General features: G+C 38.6%; 1 protein-coding gene across 2 annotated transcripts in view; it reads left to right on the top strand.

Annotated features, from left to right (window-relative positions):
• The window catches only part of Zpld1 (zona pellucida like domain containing 1), a 97,901-nt gene that overhangs the window by 58,036 nt on the left and 24,950 nt on the right, over positions 1–14,915 (top strand). For both annotated transcript variants that reach the window (XM_006522132.2, NM_178720.4), the window contains one exon: positions 12,202–12,422. In XM_006522132.2, the coding sequence (XP_006522195.1) occupies positions 12,202–12,422 (221 nt within the window). The remainder of the gene's footprint in view (positions 1–12,201; positions 12,423–14,915) is intronic.

The raw sequence follows: 14,915 nt of genomic DNA, 5'->3' as shown, positions 1-14,915 counted from the left end.
TTACCTGGTCATGCTAACACTGTCATGGGTGACAGATACTAGAGCTTTCCAAATGTACATACTTTTTTTTTTTGAAAAATTTTATTAGATATTTTCTTTATTCACATTTCAATGTTATCTCCTTACCCAGTCTCCCCTGCGCCCCCTGAACCCTCTATCCCATCCCCCTCCCCTGCTTCTATGAGGGTGTTCCCCCACCTACCCACCCACTCCTGCTTCCCTATCCCGGCTTTCCCCTACACTGGGGCATTGAGCCTTCACAGGACCAAGGGCCTCTCCTCCCATTGATGTCTGACCTCTATACAGTCACCCACACACACCCATGGTTAACACTGAAAATTTGTATTAAAGGAAAAAAAAAAACCCTCCTAAAACCCAAATAAAGCAGAAGTCTCAGGAGAGGCTTCAGGTTTTATGAGTATTACTTCATATTCCTTCTTGGTTTGCAGGTTGTTTGCAGAAAGAACAGAGTGCGCAAATAAAGCCTAAAAGTTAATTGCTGCTCATTGCCCTTTGGCTTTAGTTTCTGAATCAGAGATTTTCTTGGGGTCATTAGGAGCCCCAGGATCTACTTCAATCCCCAGCACTGTGATGGAATGGCAATGAGTCTGGCAAGAGAGAGAGAGGACCATCTAAATGCAAAGCAATGTTAATAAAGATGGGAATTATCATCTTGCCCTATCTGACCTCTGGTGGTTCAGGACACTGGCATTATTTTCTCTAATTTCCATGGCATTTATTCTTGGGTGGAGATAACCACCATGGTCCTAACTTGTTTAAATTTAAAGAAATACCACCTAATTTTAAAAGTAGTGATCGCTTTGCTGCCCTTGCTAGTGACCAGGAGCAGAGTTATGAGCCGCAGAGATGCTACTTGCACACTACTCGGTCTAAACTCATAGATTACTTTCAGATACTAAAGGCTATTTTTGGACAGGCTAAGCCTACAGACAGATAAAAGCACTGTCCTTTGAGATTGAGGGATACCTTTTAGAACCAGCCTTTGATTTAGAAGGGAGGAGAGGGGAAAGGTTAGACAAAGTTTATAGCCTGTGAGGAAGTTTTTAATGATAAAAGTACAACCAAAGAGACCACTGGGGACTAGAACACTTACGTTCTGAAACTATCATAGTGTAAACTAAACTCTGGGCAAGTTGATATTTCATAGCTTTTGATTTGACATTTTATTAAAATAGCGCTAATAATAATAACGTTTCATATATTATTAAGTATATCTCTTTTTTATTTCTCACAACAAACAAGTAAAGTCATTTTTAAATGTCATTTTGTAATAGAAAAACAGAATTATATTTTGATAATATTTGTCAGGTGTTCACTAGAGTTACAGGAATTATGGAATGCGTCTATATATTAAGGGAATTTATTGTAATGATTTACAGTCAGTGGTCCAACTAACCCAACAATGCACAGCGGTGAATGGAAACTCCAAAATCTAGTAGTTACTCAGTCCCATTAGGCTAGTTGTTTCACCTGGTCTTCTGTATAAGATGGAATCCTGAAAAAGTAGATTCCAACAGATGTGCTGGCAAGTAAGCGCAAGCAGGCCAAGAAGTCTTCCTTTTCCCAATGTCCTTATATAGGCCTCCAGCAGATGGTATGTCTCAGATTAAAGGTGTGTACCATGACACCTGGATATGAAATTTATTTTGTCCTAGAGATTTGCTTGCCTAAGTCTCCTGGGATTAAAGGCATCTTTATCTTGCCTGGGCCTAAGCTTTTCATTGCTACTACGCCTTAAGATCTCCATGCTAAGTTCCAGGTCAGAAGCCTGTGTCTTCCAACCTCAAGATCTGGATCACAGGAATGCTCTCCATTTCTGGATTGTAGTTCATTCCAGATGTAGTCAAGTTGACAACCAGGAATGGCCATACTTCACAGAAACAGCCAATAGTGATATAAAAGCTAGCACTCTTTCTATCATATGTTCAAGCACCTGGCCTCCAATGACCTTTGGATAGCAAGATTAAAAGATGATGTCAGGAGGAAGAATCACATATAAAATATTGCTTTATTAAAGAATAAAAATGCTGGGCGTGGTGGCACACACCTTTAATTCCAACACTCGGGAGGCAGAGGCAGACGGATTTCTGAGTTTGAGGCCAGCCTGGTCTACAGAGTGAGTTCCAGGACAGCCAGAGCTACACAGAGAAACCCTGTCTCGGGAAAAAAAATAATAAAAAAGCTACATAGTGAGTATATATATATATATATTTTAACCTTTTCAAGATTTGGTTGATACTGAAACATTTTTCTTGTAATATCTATCAAATATTTCAACAAACCTGAGTGTCCTGCAGTAAATAAAATGGAGAATCACGCATTCAGTTGGTATTGAGTTAATTTTGTGTTTGGCTTTGCTTAGTTGTTGCGTTGTTCCAATTTTGAGGATCAGGGAGTAGAATAATGATTTCAGGGACTATGGCTTGTTCTCTGTGAAGATAAAGAAAGCCAATTCTTCTGCCTTCCTACTTGGGGCAGCATTTTGGTCTCCTGTTTATCAAGAGGATGCCTGCTTCCTGCTTTGTACGTGTGATCGTAATTATTAAACCGATGAGGCTGAAGAACTGGGCCAGGCATTGAATACCAGTCACAGTCTTATTAATTGACAGTGATACAGCATTGTGGAGGAGTTAGCAATTAGTCAGCAAAAGCAGCAACTGAATAATTCAGGGTCCACTCCTCTTTAATAGCAAGCTTATTTACTACATGAGAATTACATTTCCATTGTAAAAGTAAAACTTGTATCACCCTCTCCTTTTTTTTTTCCTCCTTAAAACATTTATCAGACTCCTCTGGTTACAAAGTACAGCAGCCAATGTGATTATAAGTCTTCAAGTTTGCCTCAGACGCCACATGAATATCTGAAAGCCCAGGAAACAGCAGCTTGTATTTGCTAACGAGAAACAGATGTTGCCATGAAAAAATAAGGTGGCAAGAAACCTGTTCAATATCGAGAGGAAACTTGAATCCCTAATCCACTTTAAATTCTTCATCAGCTGCTGGTATTTTGCGTAGATGAAATATCAATACCCCTTAAGGACTTCTTGCTGTTTTAGTACCAAAGCCTCATTCTTGTATTAAAAACTTTGTGAAAGGAACTATAACTTTCAAAACGAGTTAAAGAAATACACACATCTGTTCTCTAGGTAATGACAAGGAGCTGGAATTTGTAAGCTAGGGATAGTATGAAAACCTACCACTTTTATTTTAGAATAGAAGAAACAGAAACACTATATAAATTATTCTTAAAGCCTATGATGATGGCACAAGTTAGTATTATCATATTTATTGCAGTCCAGGTCAGTAATTTCCAGGTGAGATTTTCTATAAGATGTTAATGAGCTCTTCTTTGTGCTGAAAGCATTCCTTCTTCTCCAGTCAACTGGCTTTCATTTATGCTGTCAACTTTACAGCAGTAATTTTTTTTTAGCACATGCATATCAGCCTGCGAATATACATGCGATTGTGTTCACATGATCCTTGCATCTGAAGTATATAGCGCCCCTATTTGCTTGCAATTGACCATCCACTTGTGGCGCATCTCTAACCCTTCCAGAGTTCCCTGTGGGCAGGGAGTAAATAATTCTCAATCCCTTGACCATGATGCACTGTCTTTGCTAAAAGCATCACTTTTGGAAACACCACTCCACTAGGCACAACTGTGTTTTAAGGCAGGATATGTTGCTATACTTTGTATATTTGGTATAAAGATGAGAAAGGGAGACTGGCCCTTTTTTAAGTTCTGTCATGTGGGTTGCTACTGCTGTTTGATTTCATTCAGATGCAAAATGAGATATATCATCGGACTAAGAAAGAATTATGTACGCATGTGCACACACACCCAGATACTCACAGACACACAGACACACACACAGACACACACAGATACACACACTTCCTCTTACTGCTTTTATATTTGAACCTTCGCTCTTGTACACTTGTGCATCCTACCAATACATGTTCGCTGGGCATCCTTAGTTTTCCCAGATGAAATCATCCTAAGAGCTTCTGCCCAATCAAAATAATTAGCCGTATCTTAGCAACTGAATTGACTGAGAGACTCCATGTGAGCATCTCCGGGAGCCTGAGAGAGATGTGAGAAGTGCAAGCATCACTTACACCCACATGAAGCAGTGCCTGTATCTTAATGAGCTTCCTTGATAATTCACTTTTTTTTCCATAAAGTGTAAGAGGTGACACTTAGAGAGCTCATGATGGTCTTGCTGGCTTTATGTATGGACGCCATCACGAGAGAGCCATCTCATTCCATGACTTGGCTGTGTGACACTTGCTGCTATTAGTGATGACAGGCTTCAGCAAATATGTAAATGGGAAGAGAAAATGATGTTAAAACTATGAGAAGGAGGGTAAGTTAACAAGTTTTCAAGACTAACTTAAAAAATAAATAAAAAATACATACACAAATATCAAAGCTCCATCATTTTCATACTGTTTAAGTTGTTCAGTGTGAAGTCAGATAATAGCTACTAATAAGGTAAGTGATTTTCACTGTAAACTCTGAAGACAGAGATATTCTCAAGTAGTTGGCAAAGACAGAAATGTTATATGGACAGTCAAGGTGGATCTATCAGTTGCCATATATTTTCTTTGTGAAACTTAGAACCTATATGAAATAGTTGGAAACTGTTGTTAGACTATTTCTCTTTTTGACTTGAATGTTCTCCTGAGTAACAGTATAGCTCACTGTTAATAAAGAAAGCAGTTTATAGTCCAGTTAACAGTTTTGTTCTTTCCCATCTGATAATAGCTGTACTCTTCTTTTTGACAACCTAGTGTCTGTTTAGTCTTGAGTGTCCCATACAGACCCTAGCCTCCCAAGAACTAGTTCTATCCTCTTTAACTTTCCCTTAATCCGTTACCTCCCAGAATAATTCACTCATCAATGAAGCCATCACCCCCACTTTTAAAAAACCCGATTGTCATTGACACCCACAGCTCTTCATTCCCTCACCTAATCAATTTCTTCTATACCCCAGACAGTTAAGATTATATCACTTTTTACTGACAGTCTCTTTCCAAACACGTCAACTGGACCAAGACCAGTGGACAATGATGTTTAGAGTGCTTCCATGTCACCAGGCCATGTTGTAAGTGACTCTTTCCCCATCCCCCATTTTCTTCTTTTTTTTTTAATTTTTTATTAGGTATTTAGCTCATTTACATTTCCAATGCTATACCAAAAGTCCCCCATACCCACCCACCCCCACTCCCCTACCCACCCACTCCCCCTTTTTGGCCCTGGCATTCCCCTGTACTGGGGCATATAAAGTTTGCGTGTCCAGTGGACCTCTCTTTCCAGTGATGGCCGACTAGGCCATCTTTTGATACATATGCAGCTAGAGTCAAGAGCTCCGGGGTACTGGTTAGTTCAATATGTTGTTCCACCTATAGGGTTGCAGATCCCTTTAGCTCCTTGGGTACTTTCTCTAGCTCCTCCATTGGGAGCCCTGTGATCCATCCATTAGCTGACTGTGAGCATCTACTTCTGTGTTTGCTAGGCCCCGGCATAGTCTCACATGAGACAGCTACATCTGGTTCCTTTCGATAAAATATTGCTAGTGTATGCAATGGTGTCAGCGTTTGGATGTTGATTATGGGGTGGATCCCTGGATATGGCAGTCTCTACATGGTCCATCCTTTCATCTCAGCTCCAAACTTTGTCTCTGTAACTCCTTCCAAGGGTGTTTTGTTCCCACTTCTAAGGAGGGGCATAGTGTCCACACTTCAGTCTTCATTTTTCTTGAGTTTCATGTGTTTAGGAAATTGTATCTTATATCTTGGGTATCCTAGGTTTGGGGCTAATATCCACTTATCAGTGAGTACATATTGTGTGAGTTCCTTTGTGAATGTGTTACCTCACTCAGGATGATGCCCTCCAGGTCCATCCATTTAGCTAGGAATTTCATAAATTCATTCTTTTTAATAGCTGAGTAGTACTCCATTGTGTAGATGTACCACATTTTCTGTATCCATTCCTCTGTTGAGGGGCATCTGGGTTCTTTCCAGCTTCTGGCTATTATAAATAAGGCTGCTATGAACATAGTGGAGCATGTGTCCTTCTTACCAGTTGGGGCATCTTCTGGATATATGCCCAGGAGAGGTATTGCTCGATCCTCCGGTAGTACTATGTCCAATTTTCTGAGGAACCGCCAGACTGATTTCCAGAGTGGTTGTACAAGCCTGCAATCCCACCAACAATGGAGGATTTTTCCTCTTTCTCCACCCACAAGCTTCTTCAAATATTGGAGCACCATCACCCTGATGCCCAATAAGTACAAGACAGATGTACTTTTGAATCTTTTATTGACACAAGGTAGCATTCAGTTTGGACACAATAAAGTTCGATAGCCTCTGGTCTAGAACAAAAGAGATGACACTGATTTTTAGGATCTACTCTAGGGCATTCTACAACTGAAAACATAGTAAAGACTCACCCCTCAAATGTCTCTTGAGATGTTTATTTGAGCCACTGCTCTGCAGTAATCAGTACATACTTGCAGTCATAGTTCAAGATATTGTTATCTTAGTATCAGAACATACAAGCATATAGATGGCGTGATTAATTCCACTGATTCCTGTTCTTATAATTGAATAATATAGTTTGACAATATTAAGCTTTCTGAATGGCACTAAAAGGTGGTATAGTTCTCCAAGCTAAAAATGATTAAAGTGGGCAGAGAAGGAGTCAGACCGTCACAGGCTAAGAATATATGGCTTCGATTGTAGGCTGCTGGATTAACACAAAATGACTATGGAATTGTTGAGAAAAAGAACACAGGCAGCTCTACTAATTCAATATATAAATGATGTCCTACAAACATGTGGCTAGGAAGTGGGGTCTAGAGACAAAAGTGCAATTACATTTTCAGGGAATGGTATTGTACTCATGGGAAAGAGGTTGTATAATATCTTTATTTATGTATATAGACTGAGCTCCATCATGTCTTTAAATTTATTAAATTTATTCATATGGTAAGTATAAACTATGAACTCCCAATCAGGATACATGTATATGTACACACACACACACACATATTCATACTTTTACAACTATACATTTATACTTTTCAGGACTTCAACAAATCTGTTTCAGGCTAAGGCTTGGCCACAATGATCGGTGAAAAGTATATGCAACATTTTTTAACCAGTGTTATTCATTAATATATTTCAATATTTTAATGAGAAGGTTAGCTTGTCAGAGATCTCAATGAAAAACATTGGCCTGTTGATAACTGTAACTGTACACAGACTATGTAAGCAGGTCTGTGGCTGAAATGCACTCAGCATCTTTAAACAGATTAGCAGTCATCTCCTAGGGACAATCACTGTTTTGCTCTTGTCATTAACTCACAATCATTGGGTTAATACTCAAGTATCATGCAAATAAACGTCATCCAGGCCAGTCACTGGCAGTCAAAGCTTCCAAGTTTAGTTATTGAAAACAAATGTTAGTCACTAGCTGGAGAAATATCTTTCCTTTGATAGCAACTATCCTTTGGCAACTTAAAGTATCTTTTTCCCCCCTGTCTCAAAGCTTCCCAAAGGTAAAGTTGAGCTGAATAGATTGTCTTTGGTGTCTACAACTAGAATTAATTTTTAAAAAAAAAGAAAAAAAGAAAAAAGAAAAAATGTGTTTCTCTGAGGGACAGTAAAAAAGTCTTTAGAAAACAGAGAGAGAATGGATTTCAACAGATCTCCTTTTTTCCTCTGCAAAAGTCCTTTGATTTGTTACCATATCTTCAAGTGGGATCAGCTTGTAGAGATTTCAGCTCCACTGCAGGGTTACAAGACTTTGGCAGTAAAGCAGAAAATGGAAACAAGCTTAAGTTGTTACTTCAGGGCACAGAAACCATTTCCATCTGCTAAGGTGGATTCTAAGCAGCAATTAATCCTCTCAAACAGAGGTGCTGAAGTTGAAGACTCTGGCTGGCTTAAGTCAAGGAAAGGAAACCTGCCTCTTTGGACATGTATATCAATGTGCACTTCTTTTTAGTGTCTCTAGCTGCATGAGTGTCAGAAGATGGCCTAGTCGGCCATCAGTGGAAAGAGATGCCCATTGGTCTTGCAAACTTTATATGCCTCAGTACAGGGGAATGCCAGGGCCAAGAAGTGGGAGTGGGAGGGGAGGGTATGGGGGACTTTTGGGGTAGCATTGGAAATGTAAATGAAGAAAATACCTAATTAAAATTAAAAAAGAAAAAAAAAAGAAAAAAAGAAATAAGAACAATTCTAAGAGAATAAATAATTGCATGTTAACAAACAAGACCAGTTAAATAAAATAAAATTTTAATACAAAAAATATATAAAGTAACGTAACCATACCTGTACATTGAGCATAAATCAAACTCAGAACTCATGAATAGTTAAATATTCGACTTACCTTTTAGGTAGACATTTTGTTGTGGTAAAGAGATGGACCATTTTATATGTAAAGGTTGCCCAGATCTTAATCATGCTTGCCGTATGCCTCATTTCCTGATATTTGTTTTGCTTTCTATTTTATAATTATGATGAAAATGGAACTGCCCACATTCCAAACACTCAGAATTTATTTCTTTGTTCACACAATCTCTCTGGCTTTATACATGTTTCATTTTTTTTTAATTTTACATGGCTACTAAGCTCAATGCTATCTTCTCCAGGAAGCTATTCTTAGTGAGCTCATATGGGTTACTTTGTCTTTCTCTGTCACCCCTCACACACCCTGTCCAATATTTCTGTGAATCATATTACTGTGCCTGCTTTCCTGAATAAATTGATATAAACTGGACTACTGCTTTTTAAATGCTCAACGCAGTCTATTGCTCCAGTGCGTCATACAATTAATTAAATAATCTCTGGAGTGCCTTAGTGAATATAATAGGTTTGGTAATTTCTGGGACATACAGTTTATTGAACAAATATCAAAATGCATTCAAAATTTTAATGCTGTATGACAGCAAAAGTTAAAGTGGCATATTTTGTATTTGCGATCAGGGAAATCTTTGAGAAAAGAAATATATTTGAGGTCTGAAAGGTGAGTCATGGCTACTCAGGTAAAATGTGGCTATGAGAAGAGGCAGTACCCCTTGCTGAGTATTAAAGCATATCTGATGAGATGGGCCAGTCTTAAGGATGCTCTTTGAAATCTTGACATTTTTGACCTGGGATACATTTGTACAACTCCCTGTTAGATCACTCTTTATAACTCCTCCATAAACATTCTTTATGCTCTTGTGACAGAAATCTTCTGTCTCAGGAGGTAAACACATTCTGGCATCTATCAATCAGTCTAATCCTTTAAAACAAATGGACACCATTTTGTTTAATGAATGTGGGGAGCAGGCATGGTACAAGAGGAGAATGCAGAGTGAGGCAGGTAAAAGAAGACAGAGAATCTTGCAGACTTTCTTGACGTATGAAGCTGGGCCTAAATGAAAGAACTAACATTTTACGCTGTAAAGAAGTCTTGAAAAACAACAATAACAACAACAACAACAACAAACCAGAAAAAAAGAAAGAAAGAAAGAGAGAGAGAAAAACAAAAAAAGAGGTTGATATAGTTGAATTAATAGTGCACCAAATGAAGAGGAGCAAAGTAGCTTATAGATACTCAATAAATACTTGATAAATACTCAGAAAATGAACTATTTTATTCTAAGGAAGAGGAACATTTAAAAATTACAGTTGCATTTAAATGGTTGTTAATGTTGCTTTAGCCCTATTTCCCAGTTTAAGTGTATTTATTATCTTCTATGGTGACAAAGCATATCTTCATTAATTTTAGTTTTCCATCCATGAATGGATTATTAGGATTTTGTCATACACCTATCCCTTTCTTTTGCCCACAAAAAGTTTTTTGGTTATTCCACATAATTGAATTGAGTTTGAAATTATTACCAAATATGCAAACTTCCATATTGACTTATTTACTTTCGCAAAACATAGTTTATTTTACTAGTAAAAAAAAGTATAGAGAATCATATTTCCAAAAATATCTACTACTGACATTGTTAAGATTGTGTTACTTAAGCAAATTCTTTGCTGAATATCTTGAATGAGATTGCATAATTCTTAGATGAACATTCTTTATCACATCTCAAAACTATTTTATTTGGTTTAGTTTTGTTTTCTTTTTAAATGATCAAGGTAATTTATCCAAGTGGTACAGTCAGCTTTGTTTCCCCATTTTGTAAATTTGATGCCTGGTTTGACTCTTCATCTTACTGGGAGTCCAATATTAAAAGTGGTGAATGCGTGGTACTCATTCCCTAGTGCGAATATAGCAAAGGACCACCCAGAGAATGATTGAAAACAATGGACACACACTGCCTCACAAGGTAAATTAAAACTATGGGTGATTGTCCCGCAGTTCTGAAGCTCAGAGACTCAACATCAGAGTGCGTTCCTTTCAAGAGTCTGCAAAGCAATCTTTCGTGTTTCTCTGTAGCTTGGTGATGATGTTCAGACAGTCTGGGTGCACCATGGCTTCCAGACCCATCATTCCACTCTTCATCATTCCACTCTCTGCCATCAGCTCATGTTCTTCCTCCATCCTCTGACTGCATCTGTCCATCTTCAGCTGAAGCTCACTTTACCCAGTGACCTCATCGTCACTCAACTAATTAAATTTGTAGCAATCCCATTTTCTAATAAAGTCTGGAGCACGAGAGGTTGGAAATTCGCTATATTGTTTCCTGAGATGGGACACAACCCAGCAAAAGTAAAATCTGCTGCTAGGAATTGCTTATCCGCTGAACTCTCCTTTTTCTGTGCACTTTCTTTATTATTTGTAGGAAAACTGTTAGAGATATGAAATCTCTCTCTCTGTGTATGTTTGCACGTGGGCATGCACATGTGCGTGTGTGAGTTTATGCATGTTCTCATGTCTAGAATGTTTCCTGATAAATCACAGAGGTATGGAGAACCATGCAAATTATATTTTGCCTCTCTATGCCCAACTAATGCATGCAATATCACCTTTCTCGTAAAGCAAGCTACGCATTTTGTACACAGTATCAGCACACTGTATTTTGTTTTCTTTTTCTAATATGATTTACTGTACATTAAGTAAAATGAGGCTATTCAAGGTGGCTTTTGTTTCCATGTCCTGGATAGGATGAGACACCAAACGTGCTGAGTAATTTGGTGGAGGGCAGGGTTTTTTTTTCCATTTTTTATTAGGTATTTAGCTCATTTACATTTCCAATGCTGTACCAAAAGTCCCCCATACCCACCCACCCCCACTCCCCTACCCACCCACTCTCCCTTTTTGGCCCTGGCGTTCCCCTGTACTGGGGCATATAAAGTTTGCAAGTCCAATGGGCCTCTCTTTCCAGTGATGGCCGACTAGGCCATCTTTTGATACATATGCAGCTAGAGTCAAGAGCTCCGGGGTACTGGTTAGTTCAATATGTTGTTCCACCTATAGGGTTGCAGATACCTTTAGCTCCTTGGCTACTTTCTCTAGCTCCTCCATTGGGAGCCCTGTGATCCAGCCATTAGCTGACTGTGAGCATCGACTTCTGTGTTTGCTAGGCCCCGGCATAGTCTCACAAGAGACAGCTACGTCTGGGTCCTTTCAATAAAATCTTGCTAGTGTATGCAATGGTGTCAGCGTTTGGATGCTGATTATGGGATGGATCCCTGGATATGGCAGTCTCTACATGGTCCATCCTTTCATCTCAGCTCCAAACTTTGTCTCTGTAACTCCTTCCATGGGTGTTTTGTTCCCAATTCTAAGGAGGGGCATAGTGTCCACACTTCAGTCTTCATTCTTCTTGAGTTTCATGTGTTTAGCAAATTGTATCTTATATCTTGGGTATCCTAGGTTTGGGGCTAATATCCACTTATCAGTGAGTAGTTACTCTGGTTCTAAATGTTCTCGGTAATCTGATTTCAGCACTCAGTTCTTCTGTCATTCAGCAGGGGAAGGCTGGCGTGCGTATCCTTTGAACAGCAGGCTCAAGGAAACAGAGGTGACACAGAATGTGTCAAAAAGTCTCCTGTCCCATACTAAATCAATGACTACCACTCTTAATAACGTGCACACTGGATAAAGACTAGAAATGAGTTACACAAAGGAGATGATAAATAAAGGAGCGAACACTTAAGTCGTTCACCTGCCCTCTACTGTGCTTTTATGACTTACTTCTGCTTTTATGTGTTTTTCTGCTTCAGCGGAAAGAGACATCAGTGTCTACTGTGGAGTGCAGGCCATTACGATGAAGATTAATTTTTGCACGGTCCTTTTCTCGGGATATTCAGAAACAGATCTGGCACTGAATGGAAGACATGGGGATTCCCACTGCAGGGGCTTCATCAATAACAACACCTTTCCAGCAGTGGTCATTTTCATCATTAATCTCAGCACCTTGGAGGGCTGTGGAAACAATTTAGTGGTAAGATTTCTATGAAATCCTGTGCTATACCTGAGGTCATAAATAAACAAGCTCCAGTTTCACGAAATAATCAGGAGCTCAATCTATCTTCAGGAAAAAAAATTCCAATAAAGCCAAACAAATCATTTTCCTTTGCTTGTTTAAAGGTTGAACTCCCAAATATACAATTCTGTCTTCTGATAATGGTTCTGTTGATAGGAGCTGGGCTGGAGAGATGCATGTGCTCCGCTATGGTCCTCTAAGCAGCGTTCTGTTAGATTGACATTGATGGGCATCTCTAACAACGAGCCATATTCTTCATGCTTCTATGGGTACCTCAGATCATAAGAATGTTTTTGTTCCTTTGCTGTGATCTAGATCTTATGACCTCATTCAGTAAGAAAGATTGAAGATAAAATGGGAAACCTGAACTCGTTTTTCATGTTTACCCTTGACTGGTAGCCATCAATATTCTGTAAAAGAAAGCTGTATCTTGTGGGAAGTTCTTCATAGTGTAGGACTGCCCATTACATTTAAAAAATGCTTATTCTATCCAGTTTTATCCATAGTATTCTGGAAGTGCCCCTTTCCAGTTATTTTGACAACCAAAGCAGTGCTTTGAACATTTTTACTTTGACTGAAAATTCATAATTAATATCATTCACCATTTTATGAGTTCCCTCACCAAAAATAGGAGTATAGAAAAAAATTGACACTCAAGTGAATAAAATTAATTGAAATTAAAAATATCTGGTGGAAGCATTAATTATGTTACATTTTACCTAGTACTATGTTTTATTGAGCTTGCTCAAATATCATCTTATCAATAAATCTTAATGAAAGTGGTATAATACACACAATTGCTTAATGCATTAAAAGAAGAAAAAATTGGCTTTCAGTCTTTAAAAAAATTATTTCTAGGGATGAAAAAGGAAGGCTTGATTATTCTCTGGGCATGGTTTATAAGATTTGGTGGAGGCCAGAAGAAAGGAAAGAGATTTATTCGAATCTCCTTTATCTTATCCCAAAGGGCAGTTAGAATATTGTGCCCATGACCATTTCTGAGCCTGCAGACTGTGTATTGTTTACTCTTTTTATTAAAAACGCTTATTCATCTCTCTGAGTTGTGTTCACAGAGGTTATGAAGCAGGCCTAAGGGAGAAGGTGGTTAGCTGATTATTGTATGTTTTGTTTTCTCGTGGTGAGAGCTCAGGTAGAGACCAGCAGAATCTCCGTTTCTCCCAGCATATTTCTAAGCCTCACTTTCGTAGATTGAAGTCACTGTTGCCTTATTTGATAGACTATAACTATGAAGGAAAGACAGGGGAAATACTATTCTGCACATGTGTGCTTTTCACATTTAGAAAGCTGGTGAATTGGGGTTGGGGATTTCGCTCTACCATTGAGTTTGGTCCTCTGTTCCCAGCTCTGGGGAAGCAGGGCAAATCTGGTGGACTTAAAAAGTGATGTGTGTGTGTGTGTGTGTGTGTGTGTGTGTGTGTGTGTGTTTGTATGTGTGTTTCACAGAACTGACACCCTAACCTAGTAAGAAAAGTATGTGTAAATGTGTATGTGTGTGTGTGTGTATGTATGTATGTATGTATGTATTTATGTATGTAATTCACTACATCTTCATCTAGTACAAAAAGTGTGTTGAGGGTGTGAGACTCACTGAACTAACATCGTCACCTAGTAATTTAAGTACATGGTTGAAGGAAGGGAAGACTTTCTTAATTTTTGTAGTTTACTTTGGATGTCACTATCTCTGGAGCCTCCTTGGAGGACATTCCTACATGAGAAAAAGTAAAGAGTTTACTGTCTCACTGGGTTAGTTTTAAAACAAATGTTCTCTTCCTACTTATTTTTGCCTCATACACAAGCTAGATATTTTTCTTAGCCCTCCCTGTATACCGTTAGGCTCCTGCATAGACTTTATTCTATTATTGAATATCTAATATTACTTATCTCATAAATATCTCCTCAGAGTATTCATGGAATGCTGTGTGATATTTGGCATGGTGAAAGAGCAACTGTGTCCCTCCTTAGTTTCATGAAAATCATAAACATTATTTCTATGATGATTGTGCTTCAATTCTAGTAGGATTTATGAATACAAGGAAAGCTTAGAGTATAGGAAAACATAAGTGTAACATTCCCAAGAATTTCTGTGAGTTCATGGTCTCCTTGAAATTTGTCTAAGAATGGGAACTCCTTGATCCTCCAAAGAAAACACTGGAAAGTCTAATTCTTAGTAAATTTAGCGCTTGTATTTATTTGTTCAAAATTATGTGTAAGACACCTGACACGGTGCTGTATTGAAGACACAGATGTAAGACCTAGGTGGGTCCGGTCCACCTGGCATTCTAAAGATGGCAACTAGGATAACCATGTGCTACAGAGAATTAACACATGTGAGTAAGTTGGAGGCTTTCTGGGGAAGGTGCAGTGTTATAAATGGGTAACAGGTACTGATGAGGTGAAAAGGAGAGAACGGGCTGAAGCAAACTCAAAGGC

The sequence above is a fragment of the Mus musculus genome, chromosome 16 (genome assembly GCF_000001635.26).
Source record: "Mus musculus strain C57BL/6J chromosome 16, GRCm38.p6 C57BL/6J".
Classification (NCBI taxonomy): domain Eukaryota; kingdom Metazoa; phylum Chordata; class Mammalia; order Rodentia; family Muridae; genus Mus; species Mus musculus.
Note: the sequence above shows the minus strand (reverse complement) of the source record. Positions and strands in the feature narration are given on the sequence as shown.